This window comes from Moschus berezovskii, chromosome 20 (genome assembly GCF_049115385.1).
Source record: "Moschus berezovskii isolate FMDL1 chromosome 20, NW_MosBer_1.0, whole genome shotgun sequence".
Classification (NCBI taxonomy): Eukaryota; Metazoa; Chordata; class Mammalia; order Artiodactyla; family Moschidae; genus Moschus; species Moschus berezovskii.
The window spans coordinates 46,615,311-46,633,527 of record NC_142479.1 but is presented as its reverse complement, the minus strand read 5'-3'; the positions used below and the strand labels follow the sequence as shown (position 1 = coordinate 46,633,527).

The window sequence follows — 18,217 nt, the reverse complement described above, 5'->3', positions numbered from 1 at the left end:
CACAAACGCCCCGGCCCCGCCCCCGCGCCGCGCCTCGGGAAAAAGACTACAAGTCCCAGAGGGCCTCGGCGCCCGCCACGTGCTGTTCCCGCCCGCCAATGGACGGAAGCGCCGAGCCAGCCTGCTCCCGCCCCCCAGCGCGCCCAAGCCAATCGGAAGGGGCGTGTGTGCGAGCGCAGGCGGGGAGGGGGTTCGCTCAGGACCCGGAGGCCCTGCTCGCAGGTCCCGGGGTCCCGGTGGTGGCCGGAGCGCTCGGTCCGCTTGCGGCCGGCGGGTGGACCCCTCCCGCCCTACGCGCGCGCCGGCCTCCCCTCCGTCTGCCCTCCTCGGCTTCCGCGCGGCGGCGGCGGTTCCTCCCCCTCCCCCAGCCCTGGCTCCGGGGGACCCCGCGATGCCGGTCCGCACCGAGTGTCCCCCGCCGGCCGGTGCCTCGGCCGCCTCCGCCGCCTCGCTCATCCCGCCTCCGCCTATCAACACTCAGCAGCCCGGCGTGGCCACCAGCCTGCTCTACAGCGGCTCCAAGTTCCGCGGCCACCAGAAGAGCAAGGGGAACTCGTACGACGTGGAGGTAGTGCTGCAGGTGAGCCGGCGGCCCGGCCTCTCGAGACGTCCACGGTCAGGGCCGCACCGCCGCCCCCTCGGGCCCGCTACCACGGACGGGCCTGCTGCCCGGGCCTGCCGGGGGCCCTCCGGTGCACCCCAACCCTGCGGGCCCGAGCCGGGAACCGGCCGCCTCAGATCCGGCCCTGCCTCCCCGTGGCCTGTCGCCCCAGCAACAGTCCTTCTTCCAGTCCCTCTCGGACCCCGTCCGGGAAACTCTCCAGGGATTCCCTCTGACTGGACGCTCCCAGGCCCTAGACGTGCCTGCTGCCTCCCACGTTTTCCTCGGTCCCATGAAGCCCAGGCCTTGGGGCCCTCCTCCTCCTCCTGGGATTTTCTCGTCGGCAGAGCTTCATCTGCCCCCTCCCTCCATCAGCCTCAGGACCTGAGGGCCCCCATCCCACCCCCGACTCCTGCCCCATTCCCTAGCCTGGGCACTCCATCCTAGGTGGGCTCCTCACAATCTGTTAGAAGCTGATCTCCTATCCCCCCAACCCATAGTCTCTTCCTGGTTCAGACTCCTGACACTCCCTATTCCCTACCTCTAGCCACTTCCAGTTCACTCCTGTTCTCTCCATCTGTCTGCCCAGACTTCCCCATCCCCCAGTTCTCATCCTTCCTGGCTCTAGGGGACCCTCTTACTGTATTTTTAACTTTGATCCCCATGTCAGGGCTTCCTCCTTAGTCTCTGATACTCGTGCTGGGAAATGGAACTCACCCACTTTTATTTCTCATATGGTATTTCCTCCCCGTGTCCTCCCACCTCCCCCCATTTGACTTGGATTTCTGAGAACCTGCTGCCAGCTCCTAATGGCTTTGGAGCTTTAGCTTTACCTGTCCCAGCTCCTTCCTGCACTTCACTCCTCTCTTGTGGATGGGAGCACACATGACATTTCCTCCCGGCCCAAGGAGATCGGCCGTGGTTAATCCTCTTTCTTCCCTGCCTTCCTGGAAAACTGTTCCTCCTGTCTGGATGCCCAGGCCTATAGCAGGACCCACTTTCTCCTCCCTTTGCCCCTTTGTCTTCAGTCTGATACCTCACCTCCTAAGCTGTGCCTAAAAGCCCCTCCAAACACTGTCCCCTCAAAGGTCTGCAGAAGCTTTGATGTGCTGTGTGAGGACAGAATGGAGGATGTAGATGTAGAATGTAGGTCCTGTGTGAGGACAGAATTTTTCTCCTGCCCTTTGCTCTTTACTGATTTTAAATCTCAAGCAGCCTCTCTTCTCCCACCTTAAAGACAACAGGGATATGTTTGTCTTCACCAACTGCTGATCATTCATCTGCCTCTTTTTATCTTACTGCTTTGTGGGAGTAAATCGTTTACATTAGATCAAGAGAACTCCATCTCTGTTAATTGTGTCTCTGGTCTACAAACTGAAATTTCTAATATGAGCTATGATATTTATCGTAATTGAAAAGATGGGCATTACCTGGTGGTCTCATGGTTAGGATTTGGCACTTTCACTACTGTGGCCCAGGTCCAGTCCTTACTTGGGGAAATGAGATCCTGCGAACTGTGAGACAAGGCCAGGGAAAGAAAAGGGCCATGGCTGAGTTATTTTAGCTCTCACCATTAGATGACCACTGTGGCAATCTCTCTTCTCTTCTGCTCCAAATGTGAGAATTGAGTAGGAAGATACAGACTCTTTTACATTTTGCAGTTCATCATAAAATTCTAGAAGTGCGGTGCCTGGTGTGGGTCATTTTGGGATGATCTTGAGTTGGGCCCCTTGTTGAGTTTGATGGTGTCTAATGGGGTTGGGGACCAGTGGCGGGGCAGCCTGGTGTCACAGACAAGTCTTGGTTCCTGCGGCAGCTCCCCTCCCTGTCCTCAGTGTATTGTTTCTGAATTCCTGCGTGCCAATTCCCTTGTGAACTGGTGGGAGTAGGGATTGGGTTGGTGCACGACTGGCAGGTCCCAGGGTGGCCAGAGCGACCTGGCCAGTGGCTGGAGGCCACTTGGAGTTGGCCATCTGCTGGCGGGGGCGGCAGTCACACCCAGGAACGACGCCCTGCACCTGGATGGGTGAGCATCTTACTGTCGCGGAGACAATCTGGCCTGTGAGTTGCCCAATCAGCTGGTTTTTCAGCCACAACTGGGTTCTTGGGCTCTGTCATCTTAGAAACTTCTGACTTTTGTAACTCCACCTCTTTCCTGCTTTCTTTCTGTTTTTCATAGGAGCTTTATTGAGGTATGATTCACCTGTCACACAAGTCACACATGTAAGGTGTACAATTCAGTAGTTTTTAGTGTGGTCCCAAAGCTGTGTGACTGCCACTGCAGTCTAATTTCAGAACATCTTCATTATCCCCAGAAAGAATCCTTAGCTGCCACACCTCTCCAACACTTTTGTTATTATTCCGATTGCTAAGTCATATTCGACTCTCTGTGACCTCATGGACTACAGCACGCCAGGCTCCTCTGTCCTTCACTATCTTCCGGAGGTTGCTCAAACTCATGTCCATTGAGTCAGTGATGTTATCTAACCATCTCATCCTCTGCTGCCCCTTTCTCCTCCTGCCCTCAAATCTTTCGCAGCATCAGGGTCTTTTCCAACAACTCAGCTCTTCGCATCAGGTGGCCAAAGTATTGGAGCTTCCGCTTTAGCATCAGTCCTTCCAATGAATAGTCAGGGTTGATTTCCTTTAGGATTGACTGATTTGATCTCCATGATTTGACTCCAGCCCTAGGCATCCCCTAATTTTCTTCCCCGAAGGTTTGCTTGTTGTGGACTTTTCACGTGAAGGGAATCATGCAGTAGCTTCTTGTGTCTGGCTTGTCCACTGAGCACAGTATTTTGAGGGTCATCCCATCAAAGCAGGTGCGAGTGCTCCCTCCCTTCGTGTTGCTGTGTCATAGTCCCCTGGCGACTCTGCAGCATTCTGTTCCTCTGTTGATGCGTAGATGGGTGTTTGTGGGTGTTTCCACTCTGGGGCTGTCATGAGCCCACCACTGTGCACATTCACCCGCGAGTCGTTATGTGGACATTGTCTGCATTTCTCCTGGGTGTCTCCCTACCAGTGGAATACTGGGTTGTATGGTAACCGTTTGTTTAACATGTGAGGAGCTGCCAGGCTGATTTCCAAAGTGGCTGCACCATTTTCCATCTCCACCAGCAGTGTCAGAGGCTCCAGTTTCTCCACGTCCCTGTCACACTTGTCACGGTCCCTCTTTTTGATTGTAGCCATCCCAGTGGGGGTGAGGTGGCATCTCTTATGGTTTTGATTGAACTTCTGTGATGACTAATGATGGGCCTCTCTTCACGTGCTTCTGGTGTGCTTTTTTTCCCCCTAAAATTCCAATTTAAAGAGTTCCTCAAATCTTTGTAAGGTTCTGACCCGGTTTTTTTTTTTTTTTTAATGTTACTGTGACTACCCTCTTTCTCCTCTGCCATCCAAGAAGCCAAGAGTGAAGTGAGGGCCAGGTTACTGTAGGAGGAATATTAGGCAGAGCAGCTGTTGGACACAGCTGTGCTTCGAGCACCTTCTTGCTGAACCTTCGCCTTGTTCTCTCTCACTGAGATGCTGGCTGGTCGCTGGGTCGACGCTCTCTTGGTTCAAAAAGATCAATTTGGGCAGAGAGGGAGAGACACATGGTTGGATGGAGGCCAAACTGAAATTCTGATTCTCAAGCATGTGATAATCCATGCAAAATGTTAGCCAATTTAGTTGAGTTTTTAATCTTATTAGCGAGTATCCTTGCCACCTGATACCCTTTCTGGCAGCTGTGAAACCCAAACTGTATTGAATTTGGTGAGAATCACACCCTTGAAACAGGCTTTGGGTTCAAGCCGTGGGTCCTTGAACACAGCTCCCTTGCTGACCCCTGTAAGTTCAGGTTGGCCTCTCCATTTTGGTGGACGCCCACAGCAGCAGGTGAGGACATTTGCAGGGCTGCTGTGGTGTTCAGGTACAAACCTTTGTCCACTGCACCAGACGATGGGACTGCTCCAGCTTTGTCAAGCCGCGTGCTTTGGTGCTGACCTTGGTCGGGCTGGCCAAGCTCACTACAGCTTTGAAGCACCACTTTGGTGTTTGACTAATGGTGCATTGGAAGTTAGTGGCTCCTCAGATCTGAGGAATGCAACAAATGTTCCTAGTTTTTTTTCTTTTTTTAATATGTATCTATTTATGTGGCTACACCTGGTCTTCCTTGCTGGCATGCAGATCTTTAGTTGCAGCATGTGGGATCTAGTTCCTTGATCAGGCATTGAACCTGGGCCCCCTGCATGGGGAGTGTGGAGCCTTGGTCACTGGACCACCAGGGGAGTCCCCCTAGTTTCTTAACACAAGGCCTCACTTAGCATTAAACAGTCATCTTTCTGCAGGACTGGGGAGACCCAGCTGTACCGTGCCTCCAGGCTCCCTCACTCCCTGGCCTCCAAGGGGCCTCTGCGTGCCGGACATGCTTCCTCTGTCCCCAGTGGACCCTGCATTTGTAACAAGGCTGTGTGTCCTGTCTTTTCAGCACGTGGACACAGGGAACTCCTACCTTTGCGGGTATCTGAAGATCAAAGGCCTTACTGAGGTAAGCACTCTTCCCACAGGCGGGGGCCTGGTGGGGACAGCACGTTGGGACCCCGAATGTAAAGGGCCAGTGATCTCGACTCCACTGGCCTGACTCGGGAGCCCCATATCTTGAGTGCAGTTATTGTAAGGGAGCCGGAGCAGGCAGTGTGGACGGGTGCATTCACAGACGTTAAAGTTTATAAACAGGTCACGATGTGACCAACACTACTGATTTTACTTTGATCCTTTTTGAGGAAAACAAAAACATAATCAGAGCATCGCTGCCGCCATCATGGTCAGTTTCAGTTTCTGGAATGAGCAGCACCCCTCTGAGACCGTGACCCTGGAGGTTCCTCCGGCAGAAGGAGCTGCTCCCTCCCTTACGGCCAGCTTTTCAACCTTCAGAACTCAGGAATGTCACAGGCGAGAGAGAGTACCCTCTGTGTTCCCACTGGCGAGCAGGAGGAGGGCCTGGCCACGCTGCTCAGAGTAGTGAGGGGCTGGCGGATACCCTCACCTCCTCCTGCCCCACAACCTTCACCTGTTTGTGTCAGCTGGCTTACCTGTGAGGGGAGGGCTCCAGGTGCCCGCTTCAGGTCCCAAGGGGACGCGGCATCAGTGAGCGGGCAGCTCTGGGAGCTGCTGACCCCCAGGCTGGGCCCCCCACAGTCGGAAAGCACTGGTTTCCGTCTCCCTGTCCGCCTGGTTCTCCTGCTTTCCTATCAGATGTCTGAGAGTCTCCTGAGGATTCGGTTGTTGAGACAGACTTCTGGAAATGTACCACATCATGTCGGGGCAGCAAGTGACAGCGTGAGGAAGGACTCTCACCGGGGTCTGTGCTGTAGAAGACCCCGCAACAGAATACTTCTCAACTCGCAGGCAGCCATATGTGTGTGTTGAGCGCAGAACAAAAGTGTTGAACTTTGTAAGGAAACCAGCGGAGTTTGTAGTATGGAATGGGTTTGATTCCAAATGGTCACAGTGAGCTGCACACAGATGGTGGGCAGGACTAAAAACCCACAGATGGAAAGGCTGCGGATGGCCCCTTGGGGGCAGGTGGCCCGAATGCAGAGTAGTGCCCCAAGCCACCCAACAGCCGCATTCCCAAGGGAGGGGGGTGTCACTGCCAGCTCTTACCACCCGGAGCCACCTTCGTCAGAGAGGGCTGTGCTTCCTGAGGGTCTGTCATCCTGCAGAGTCTTCCAAGTCTTTGAATTCACCTTTTTTTAAACTCTTTTTAACTGAGTTAACCCATTTAAGATGTACAACCTGAGACTTCCCTGTCCGTCCAGTGGTTAGGACACCACACTTCCACTGCTGGGGCTTGGGTTCCATCCCTGAACAGGGAACTGAGATCCCACGTGCCGCACAGTGTGGCAAAAAAAGCGCAAACCACTGTTTCTGTTTGCTTTTCCATTTATAGTCGTGGAAATAGCAGATATCTGACTTATTTTAACGTGACTAATCAGCCATGGTCTTCCTCATGTGTACGGAAATAGGGGAAACTATATAATTGGAGATGGCTGGCCTCCTACCTGCCTTGAGTCACAAACAGAGTTTGGGAAGTTTTGCTTGCCTTGTGGAAACTGAATCCCAGAATTGTGAAGAATGGGTGTCAAGTGCTACTCTTTGCAGTCCCAGCCAGCCACCACCCCCATAGGGAGAGGGGCATCTTTGGGGAGCCCAACGCAGGTGGCTGGGAGCCCAGCGGGAGGGTGTCAGGCCCACCACACGCTCCCCAGACGGTTCTGGGCACTCTGAGGCTGTGCTGGGTTTACTTGGAACACAGCTGGTCACACCCAGACCCAGAGACTGACTTACTGGTCAGTCAAATGTTGATCTTCCAGAAGGTGGGTCTTCACGGAAAGCTGGACTCACCTCTAGGTAGGTGAGCCTGGAGCCAGTGCAGTGTGCCCACACCTGGGGATGCTAGCCATGCCTGCCCTGCCTTTGTGACCCCCCTCCTCCTGGCTGTAGTCAGAGCTTGAATGTCCTTGCTTGCCCTGCTAGGGGTTTTATCTTTTGGGTTCCTTCTCTTCCTTCCTTCCTTCATTCATTAGATATTTTATTTTATTTAATTCTCAGAGTTTGTGGGTACCTAGTGGTCACCCTAGTAGACTGCCTGGAACATTTTAGAGAGAGGTCAGTGCAGAATCATTTGTTAGGAAAACTCATGACTTGAACATAAGCTTGTTCTTTGTTATTACATAGTAGGACCACTTGATCATTCATCCTTTTCTCTCTTTATGGACATCTTGATAAAATATGAACATTCAAAACTTGGGAAGTCAGTATACTGTATAGCCGTTAATTTAACGTCTGAAGTCAGCTGCCAGCTTACAAAGCATTTTTTCCCTTAGCAGGTCTTTCTCAAATGGATTGCTATAATTTGGATTATAGCTTTAAATATCAGGTTTCCACTTAGGCAGTTTTGGTCTCTTTTAATTTTTCTGCTCTGTCTGTGTCAGTATGTGTTTGAGGAACGCAGCACCACTGTTGGGGTGAAGGTTTCAGTTTTAGGGGGATGGCAGATCTGTAGTGTTTCAAGTTCATTGCTACAAGGGCAGGCTACCTTGGCATGTGCAGTAGAGTGGTTGTGGCCTTCCTGGAAGCCCCAGGCCAGCGAGGCCGCAGTACCCCATGAGGGTGCTGAGCCACCTGGCAGGCAAGCCGGGAGAAGTGGCAAAGCCTTGGGAATGGATTTAAACCCGTAGATGTTTAATGCTGAGCGAGAGGGGCTGACATGAGGTGTGAGGAAGAGAGCAGGTCCTCCGTGGTCTCAGGACATCAGGATGGTGACCTGTGCTCTGCTGGGTGGGGGTCGTCACAGCACCCCCAGGAATGACCCGGCTGGCGGGCAGCGCTGAGGGGCTGCCTGGTGACACTGAAGGGTTGCCTGGTGGGTGGGTTTTTCCAAATGCAGAGAAATGGTAAACTTTTTACAATGGTTACTTGTTCTTCCATTAACTTTTTCCAAATCTTTTGTGCCTTTGTATGAGCAGAGGGACAAACAGCAGGGTTATTGGGAGTATTAACATTGCAGGCACCTGGTCAGGATGACCACTCGTTTGCTTTTCTGGTGGTTATGGTTTCCCGGGGCAGACACGGTCATCAGTGTTTCCCGTCATGTAAATTGTCTTAGCTTACATGACAGAATTACATGAGTGCCTCACCCATCAGGGTATTCTACAGCCCCTTCCCTGCCCCTCGAACCTGAAGAGCTGGCGCACCAGGGACAGACGGAGCCAGTCTGAGACGTGAAGACCAGGCTGAGGCATGAAGACGGGGCTGTGATTTCATAGTCTCTCTGGGTGTTTTCCTTGGAAAGTAAAACCTATCAAGTTACCATCTGTTCTGTATGCTAGAATATTCAGAAGTAACTTGTCCAAGTTCTTTTCTGAGCCATCAACACATGACGAGCGCGCCAAAGAAGGGTTCTCTGCTTCTGGCTAAGTCCCCAGAATCCAGGAGACACCCCACCCCCACCCCGGGCCCCTCAAGTCAGGCTGCCTCCTCGGCGGTGGGTGTTGCTGCACCTGGCTCTGGTCTGGGTGGTCGCCCAGCAGTGTGGCCCTCTTTTCAAAGTTCTGGGGAGAAATTAAAGCGAAGTTGGTTTGTTCCTTTGTGAAAAGTTAGAACTCCTGTTGGACATCTTGTTTGATATTTGCGTTTTTGCCACAGGAGTACCCAACCCTCACGACCTTCTTTGAAGGAGAGATAATCAGCAGGAAGCACCCTTTCTTAACCCGCAAGTGGGATGCTGACGAGGACGTGGACCGGAAGCACTGGGTGAGTGCCTTGGCCCCGCCCCCAGGCCTGAGGCCCTGCCCAGCCCTCATCCTATGCTCTGCTTTTGGCTTTCAGGGCAAGTTTCTGGCTTTTTATCAGTATGCAAAATCGTTTAACTCAGACGACTTTGATTATGAAGAGCTGAAGAGTGGGGACTATGTCTTCATGAGGTGGAAGGTGAGGGGGCCCAGCTTCACCCTCTCTGCTCTGTGACCCCTCCTCCTATTCTGTGACCCCTCCCCCCATTCTGTGATCCCTCCGCCTGCTCTGTGAGCCCCTCCCTCTGGCTTCACCTTCCACCCTGCAGGCTGGGTCATCCTGAGGGTCCCATGGACTTGGGAGATCCCTCTTCTCAGCCCCTAAGTGAAATGACCTCCCCAGCCACCCTCTCACCCAGGCTGCGGGCCATCACAGTGCCCCTGGTCCCTCCAGCTCAGGAATGGGGGTGGGTTTCCCTTCTAGCCCCTGAAGAGTCTGTCGGGTGGGCTCCCTCTGGTACTTCCTGAGGTAGAGCCATGGGTACCAAGCTCAGGAGGTGAGTTTGTGAGCCTCCACCCACCTCCAACCCAAGGCCTCTAGCCTGTGGGAAAAAACTGTTTTATTGTGAAATCTCACCCGTGTTTCTACAGACCAAAGCCTGTAGCATCCTCCTTCCCAGGCTCTGTGCTGAGAACCAGGGCCGGGACTCAGCCCAGACCTGAGTCCCACCCCACAGCCTGCTCCCGACTCTGATCCTAGCAACCCTGAGATGTGGGGGCCATGCTTGGTCTGGAACACAGGTGGCACATGGTTCATGGTCATCTAGTGAGCCTGAGAGCCAGCTGCAAGGGGCAGGGAGGCCTGGGGGCCGGAGCCGCAACACTGACCCTCTGTGTGCATACAGGAGCAGTTCCTAGTCCCCGACCACACGATCAAGGACATCAGTGGTGCTTCCTTCGCTGGCTTCTACTACATCTGCTTCCAGAAGTCAGCGGCCTCCATAGAGGGCTACTACTACCACAGGAGCTCAGAGTGGTAAGGACTGAGAGCTTGGCCACACTTCCCGAAGCGCTCACACAGGGGCTCGTTTGCCTCCCCAGAGCGGTGTAAATGGGTGCAAAGGTGAAGTTCTGGGTACAGGGATTCACTGCTGAATGCTTTCAAGCAGCCCTATTTTCATTTACATTTATCTCAGGCTTGTGGGTCCTGTCTTCATTCCTCCCATACTCAGTAGTTAGAGTGTGAGATCCCATGTGAACTGTGCTGTCAGCGGCCTTTCTGATTTTGTGCTCACCTTCCTGCTTGAAGTCGCTTGGTAACCAGGGCCCATGAGCCTTATGGGCCTGCCTTCTGCCAGGGTGACGGCCATATGCTCCCGGATGTGGCCTTTATCGTTGTTGTGGGGCCTCTCATGGCTTTTTGAGCTTCTCTAGGTGCCCTGTCCTGGAGAAGGCAGTGGCAACCCACTCCAGTACTCTTGCCTGGAAAATCCTATGGACGGAGGAGCCTGGTAGGCTGCAGTCCATGGGGTTGCTAAGAGTTGGACACAACTGAAGTGACTTAGCAGCAGCAGCAGGTGCCCTGTCCACCTGAAGGGTGGCTGTGCCCTCAAACACCTGATTTCTTCTGCATGTTGAAGCTCTTTATTTCCTGTCAACCGTTGCATACTTTGAAGGTTCATGAAGAATGCTGCCCAGGGCTGACCAGCAGTGGCCAAGGGCCCAGGGGCTCCGTGCTACCCTGGCTTCTCTGAGAACAGACATTGTTGGGATTTCAACACCTGTTCAGTTTTCAAATGAGTTTTTAAAACTTTTGGTCTTCTTTTAAAATCACCAGCTTTATTGAGAAGCAGCTCACATGCCATCTAATCCCCTCATTGAAAGTGTAGAGTCCAGGGGGCCTTCGTGTCAGCACGGTTTTGTCACTCGATTTCAGAATGTTTTCACTGGCAGAGAGGAAACCCTGTCCCCTTAGGAGCCGTCACCCAGCTCCCCGCCCCCACCAGCTGCAAGCACTAATCTGCTCTGAGTGTAGGTTTGCCTGTTCTGAGTGCTTCACAAATGTGGGCCTGTGCACTGTTTGCCCTCTGGGTCTAGTCATTGTGTTTTGAAGACCCTGTATTGCCAGTTGCATGTCAGTCCTTCGTCTTTATTGCTGAGCAATTTCCTGTCGTGTGGATGGGGGCCACGTTATCTTCATCTGTTCATCGGTGGATGGACCTGTGGCTCATCCCCACCTTCTGGCTGCTGTGACGTGGGTGTGCCCAAGCCTGTCTGGGTCCTGCTTTCAGTTCCTCGGGGCACGCGGCTGGGGCAGGTTGTTGGGTCATGGGTGAGTCTGCGGTCACTTCTTAGGGAACCATTTCCCACGGCAGTTGTAGCAGCTTCCTGCTCCTGCCAGGGATCCACATGGTTCTGCTTCTCCTGTGTCTCCACATGCCCCCAGCACTCAGATGTCTTTGTGATGCTGGTTGGCCTGCCGGGAGGGGAGGGCTCTGCTCTGACGGCTAACACAATGTCCTTCCTTGAGGTGTTTGGGGGAGAGATGAGCCACTTTTCTTGTGCTGCACCTCACTCCTCTGTGGACAAGTGAGGGAGCTGACACCCACACCATCCATGCTGGGTGTCCCCAAGTGGGAGCTGTCCTTGCCTGTTTCTCTGTCCCCTGTTTGACTCCTGAGAGCACCTGTCACAGGGTCGTACTCCCCGCAGAGCCCCTGATGCCCTGGAGTCTCACAGCCATGTCCAGGGAGGAGGAAGATGGAGTCACTGAGGTTGGGGTGTGGCTGTGATGTCATCATTCCAAGCCCTTCAGATTCTGGGCAGATCAGGACGTGCCCGGGTCCCCTGGGAGCTCTGAGGGTCACACGACTTCAGAGGGAAGCAGGGTGGTGGAGCAGGCAGAGGGCCTGGTCTGTATCCTCCTCCAGAGGACCAGCCTCTCCTTGCTTAAGATAGGCTGTTGCTGCTTCAGTTCCCCTGAGGAAGCTGAAATGAGCTTGCATTTCATCTGGGCATGGGGTCTGCTGGCACCCACGGGGTGGGTTCCACACCCTGTGTGGTTTTCAGGATGCTCTAATGCCTCCGCCTCTCCTCCTGCAGGTATCAGTCGCTAAATCTCACTCATGTTCCAGAACACAGCGCCCCCATCTACGAATTCCGGTGACAGCGGCTCGGAACAGTAACCAAACAAACTGAACTTGGCAAAAAAGAACTTTGCCGGGAAAACCGTGTATCTGCCAGAACCGGGAGAACGTGTGTTCCTGTTTCTTCACGAGCAGACTCGCATCGAAAGCATGAATGTCAGCCCGCAGCATCTGAGGAGCGGCCAGCCCGCGGGGCAGGTGGAGGGCGACCTCGGCTCCTCCTCCCTCCCTGTGAGGTTTGGTCGTGAGCTGTTTCTAGGCTGCCGTCAATGCACTTTTCCTTCCTGCACAGCTAACTTCTGTATCCCTGAGACGCACAGCCCTTGCTGCACCCCTGCCTCCAGCTGCGTAGGTCAGCCCCAGCCCCCCTGGGCCTCGGTGCTCAGTGGTCCCCACCCAGGGACCCCGCCCCCGGCTGCTTAGTCTGGTAAGTCAGGAGAAGGCAGAGCCCAGCTCCCATGTGCCCCTGGAGTTCCATGTGGGGCGCAGGCCGAGTGCTCAGCGAGGGCGATCGAGCCAAGCCAGCCTGTGGCCAGTGGGTCCCCTGGGCCTGCTGTTGGGACCACAGGGTTTGAGGCTTCCTGGTCCCTGGCAGGAACAGACTCCAGTCCTGCTCACTCAGCACGTTTGCTCCAAACTTTTGAACTTGAGGGCAATACTAAACTTTAAAAAAAAGTTTTTTTATTACAAAATTATTTTTATGGTTCCTTTAGCAAGGACCCTATGGCAAATGCACAATTATTCAGAATTACATTTTATCGTTTTCACATTGAAAACAGCAAATGTTGACTTAGTAATTTTTATATCTATATGTAAATGTATATTTAATCAACCAGCAGTTTGAAACTGGTCACCTGGTGAGACGTTCTGCAGCATTGCATCCATTCTAGTGCTAAACGTGAGGACCATTCTGGGGGCCAGTTTAGCACTTGTTCCTCCTCCTTTCGCTACTCAGAACAGCAGTGCTTCCCGGCAACCTCTCCCATCAGGCGATAGGGGCTGCTGTAGCCCTAGACCCACAGCTCAGCAGTGTCGGGGCACAGGAGGGGCTGAGCTTAAACACGCTCAAGTAACCCGAGGCTCATGTGCCAAAGTATGTGTGTGTATGCGCACAGGTGTGCGCGGCTGTTTTGTTTTGTTTAAATGTTTAGAGAGCTTCATGTGGCATCTGCTGCAGCCCCTATGCGGCAAGGCCTGGGTGGGTTTGGTGACTTCTGGTGACTTATAGACTCACTCAGAACCCGGGAGGGAAAGCTTTACCTGAGAGGTAGTGTCATAACCCACAAGAGCAGAACTGGTGCGAGGGACAGGTTCAGGTTGGAGGGAAAAGGCACAAAGCCCTCCGGTCCAGGTGAGCGGTGGGATGGGTCTCTTAGTCTCAGAATCCTTTATTGAAGTACGTGCTGTATGTTGCTGAGATTGCATGTCAGGAGAAGCCTTAAGGAGAAGTGTTGGGAAGGTGGCTGCAGCAGAAGGATGGCTCACGTCCGTCTCGAGAGATGAGTCAGAAACATCCTCTTGATTTTAGAGCCGGCTGGCAGCATGGGGGCTGGGTGGCACGGGCTCCCTTTTCCTGCCCCCAAGTTCTCAGCGAATAACCAGCGCCTGCATTTTGCCAGCTCTTTGAAGGGTTCAGGTACCCCTGAGGGTGAGGTGCCCCCTCCCCACCTCCCGGAGCTGGTCGGGGCCCATGTGTGTGGCCGTGAGTGGGCAGCCGGTGGCTGGACAGGGTGTCGGCATGTTGCTGCTGCTCAGTGGCCCACGTGGGCCAGGCTCTGCTGTGGGCTGACTTCTTACTGAGCCAGGGGTCAGATGCAGTGGTGTTTGGGGGGTGAAGATGTGGTACGTTTGCCAGTTCTTTGGGACACACCTGTGATGAAGGTTGGTTCTCGTAAAATTCCAACTCTCGGGGTGCAGAAGCAGGGGTTTCCGTATCCCCTGAGGAACCCCCAGACCCTCCACCCTGACTTAGTTCCCGGGGGAGCTTGGACCGTCACCCCAGCTGTGGTCACTCTTTCCCGAGCCTCCTCAGTAATCCACGCACCTCTGGTTCTACGTGCAATGCTTCTGGTGGACACTCTTGTTCATCACTGAGAAACCAGTGCGGGTGCAGGCTCCCCGCCACCTCCCCTCCCTACTCAGGACCCAGCTCCTGCTCCTCTGCTCCGCTCTGCACGCCCAGCCCGCCTCTGCCCAGAGCCACCCCTCCCACCCATCGCCCCCTCCAGCTCCACATCTCACCTGTGGACGGACGGACTGAGCAGCGCCGCCCGGGCAGCACTGGTTCCGTGGGTGACATGCACAGCAGACTCCAGGGGCAGAGGGGCTTTTCAATGTCTTTTGCTTTCAGAAACAGGGAATTTATATTCTAAGGCCTTGAAATGATTTTGTTTTTCCTCATAAAATAGTCAGATAAGCTAATTTTTAAAAAAGAAATGCCATTGAGTATGTGCATTGTGGTTTAAAATTACTAACGAGTTCTGGGAAAGAAAAGTAATATTTGATTTTGAATCTTACACGTTTTTAAAAATTAGATTTGAATGGGCAAAAGGATGAGTATTTTGTTTCTTTGGGGAGGATATGTGGAAAGGGTGTTTGGGATGGGAGAAGTATTTTGCAGAGCTATCAATGTCCAAATAATTTTTAAAAAGTAATAAAGGTATTTAAGCTTCAAATCTGCCGTATTTCTAAATCAAGACAGTTCTGGTAGATTTCCAACCTTCCAGTTCAGGAAAGTGCAGGTTCCATCTCTGGTCAGGAACCAAGATTCCACACGTCTCGGGGCAACTAAGCCTGAGTGCCAGAACTACTGAGCCACAACAAGGAGCCTGGGTGCTGAAGCTAAGACTCAACACAGCCAAAAGTAAAACAAAATTTTAAAAATAAAAATGGTCCACATCAAAAAATCCTTTAAAAATTTACCATTTTAGCCAATTTGAAGTGTACAATTCAGTGATGTTAAGCACATTCATAGTGTACAAGCTTCACCACCGTCATCTCCAGAACCTTCCCTGCTTCCCAGAGTAGAGCTCAGTCCCCTTTAAACACCAGCTCCTCACCCCCAGCCACTGACACCCACCACTCTACTTTCTGTCTCTATGGATCTGACCACTCCAGGGACTTCGTGTAAGTGGAATCACCAGTATTTGCCCTTTTGTGACTGGCCTGTTTCACTTAACATGTCTGAGAACTTCCTTTTTAAGGCTGAAGAACAGACCAATGTATAGACCACTTTCGTTTATCTGTTCGTCCGTCAATGAACACTTGCATTACTCCCACTTCGGGGGCATTGCAAATAATGAACATGGGTGTACAAATTCCTCTTCAAGTCTCTGCTTTCACTTTTGGGTATATACTCAGAAGTGGAATTGCTAGATCAGATGGTAGGTCTATTTTTAATTTTTGAGGAACCTCCATACTGTTTTCCACAGTTGGCTGCACCATTTTACATTCCTACCAACAGTGCTGGAGAAGGAAATGGCAACCTGCTCTGGTATTGCTGCCTGAAGAATCCCGTGCACAGAAGAGCCTGGGGAGCTACAATCCATGGGGTTGCAAAGAGCCGGACAGCGACTAACACACACCAACAGCGCACAAGAGTTCCAATTTCTCCACATTCTCACCAGCACTTGTTACATGTACATACATTACCCACATCCTAACGGATGTGCGGTGTAATCTCACTGGTTTTGACTTGCATTTCCCTAATGGCTAGTGGTGTGGAGCACCTTTTAACATGTTGGCCATACTTATATATCTTCTTTGGAGAAACGTCTACTCAAGTCTTTTCTACGTTTTAAAAATCAGGTTGTTGTGTTGCTGTTGGTCAGTGACTTCTTTATATATTTTGGATATTAATCCCTTATGGCAGATATTTCCCCCCACTTCTTGGGGTTACTTTTCACTCTGTTGATATGGTATCCTTTGATGCACAAGTTGAATATTTTCAGAGATGCAGCAGCAGCCTGTCTAGAAGTTTGTCAACTCTCAAAAGATTACTCAGGTGAGGGACTTCCCTGGTGGTTCAGTGGTTAAGAACTCACTGCAATGCAGAGGATGCAGGTTTGATCCCTGGTTGGGGAACTAAGATCCCACATGCTGTGCAGCAACTAAGTCCAAAGATTCCTCGGGTGATGTGAACATATGAGGTTCCTAGTTGGCTTCCCAGGCTTGGGTCTGGAGGACCCAGACCTTCCAAGCAGGAAAGGTAGGTTTCATCTTCAGGTTATCGCTCTTGATCCTGGGAGTGGCCTGATTCCACATTATTTATGAAGAAAGAGACCCTTTGGAGATTGCACATGAAGCAGACACAACAGCAGAGGTCCCAGGGTTCTTGGAAGGTGAGTCACATTTCAGGACATTTCTATGTCCCTGAGTGTAAACCGATAGCACACCTCCGTGGGCACAAGTGTGGTGGCAGTGGGAGCCAGGAGCTGCATCTGGGGCAGAGACCCCCTCTCCATGGGCCAGGGCTCCACACCTGCCTGTACCTCTCAGTTCCCAAAGGCTCTCCCCTCCCATCCCCTGTGAACCTCATGGAGCCAAACGTAGGTGTTCTCCCCGCAGTCTGTTACCCTGCAGTCACTGGACTTCACATCTCAGCCCCGCTGTTAACAGCTTGAGCTGCTGGGTCAGGCACTTTGCAGGGCTCGTATCGTGGCTTTGTCAGCAGTGGAGGAGAAGAGCAAGCTGGGTTTACAACACCCCTCTTCAGCCCAGAGCCTTGTGCATAACGGCACTGGCAAACATGGACTGAATCTGGGGAAGATGTAACACCATGCAGGAGACTCAACTGACAGTGGCTCTGGCATTCAAGGAGGACTTACGAGCAAGCAAATTATTTCTCTTTTACAACAACCATGTTATCCCCGTTTATAGAGCGTAGAAGAGGTTAAGAAATTTAACCAAGCTCGCAGTTATGAACCTTGAATTTGAACACAGCATGATTTCCAATATCCTGTTCCCCACTCCCAACCTTGTATTAAAAATATACAGAAGGGAATTTCCTGGTGGTTCAGTGGTTAAGACTGCACTCCCACTGTATAGAGCCCAGGTTCAATCCCTGGCTGGAGAACTAAGATCCTGCATGCCTTGAGGCCTGGCAAAAAAAAAAGCATCCTCAGAGAGCTGTCTCTGTCTCCCTCCTTTGTTGCTGTGTAGACTCCCGGAAGAAAGGCCATGTAAGGACAGGGCAAGGAGGCAACGCTCTCTAAGGCAGGAATAGGGCCCTCAAAAGAACCCAGCCATGTTGGCACCCTGACCTTGGACTTCCAACTATAGGGTCACACAACTGAACAACTGAACAACTGTAATATCTGACATTCTATCCAAAGTCAAAATTTCCCCATTTGTCCTCAGAATGTCTTCTCATAACTCCTTTTAAAAATTTCAACCAGAATCCAGGCAAAATTCACACGTTATATTTAATATCTTTTAATCTGGTACAATCCTTCCCCCATCCCGTCCACCTATATCACTGACAATTTTGAACATAGCCCACTTTTCCTATAAAACGTACCACTTTCTAGTTTGTCTGATGTTTCCCCAAGTCTAAGATACAGCATTTTCAGGTAAGGATTGCACTTAGGAGATGCTGTCTCAACTGCATCCTATGAGGAGGCATCTGATTGGCAGATAGGAAGGCGAAGTTGGGGACACACGTTTAACTCAACGCAAAAGAAGCCACTAGGCTTTCGGTTTTCAGTTCAGTTCAGTTCAGTCGCTCAGTCGTGTCCGACTCTCCGCGACCCCACGAATCACAGCACGCCAGGCCTCCCTGTCCATCACCAACTCCCGGAGTACACTCAAACTCATGTCCACAGAGTCGGTGATGCCATCCAGCCATCTCATTCTCTGTCGTCCCCTTCTCCTCCCGCCCCCAACCTTTCCCAGCATCAGAGTCTTTTCCAGTGAGTCAACTCGTCGCATTTCGGTTTTCAGCTTTTCTTTATACCAGCGAAGCCGGCTGAGCTGGGGACCCGCAATGCGGAGTCCATCATCTGAGGGTCCCTCTCTACCTCCCACGCCCCATTTCTGCCCTCCTTCGCCTGGCCCCGCCCCGCAGGCCGGGCCCCGCCCCTGTCCGGCCTATCGCGCTTCCCCAGCCCCCGCCAACCCAGCGGGCGGAACCAATTTCGCTCCCCTCGACGTCTCCCGCTCGGACTCTGAATCCCCGAGCGCCAGGCGCACGGGGA

At 52.5% G+C, this 18,217-nt stretch overlaps 1 protein-coding gene across 1 annotated transcript; it reads left to right on the top strand.

Annotated features, from left to right (window-relative positions):
* The first annotated feature begins 163 nt into the window (after window positions 1-163).
* GID4 (GID complex subunit 4 homolog) lies at window positions 164-14,692 on the top strand. The gene is made up of 6 exons (XM_055407460.2): window positions 164-580; window positions 5,070-5,129; window positions 8,792-8,899; window positions 8,975-9,076; window positions 9,783-9,913; window positions 11,980-14,692. The coding sequence occupies exons 1-6, from the start codon at window positions 392-394 to the stop codon at window positions 12,041-12,043; spliced, it is 654 nt and encodes a 217-aa protein (XP_055263435.1). The 5' UTR covers window positions 164-391; the 3' UTR covers window positions 12,044-14,692.
* Window positions 14,693-18,217: the final 3,525 nt, after the last annotated feature.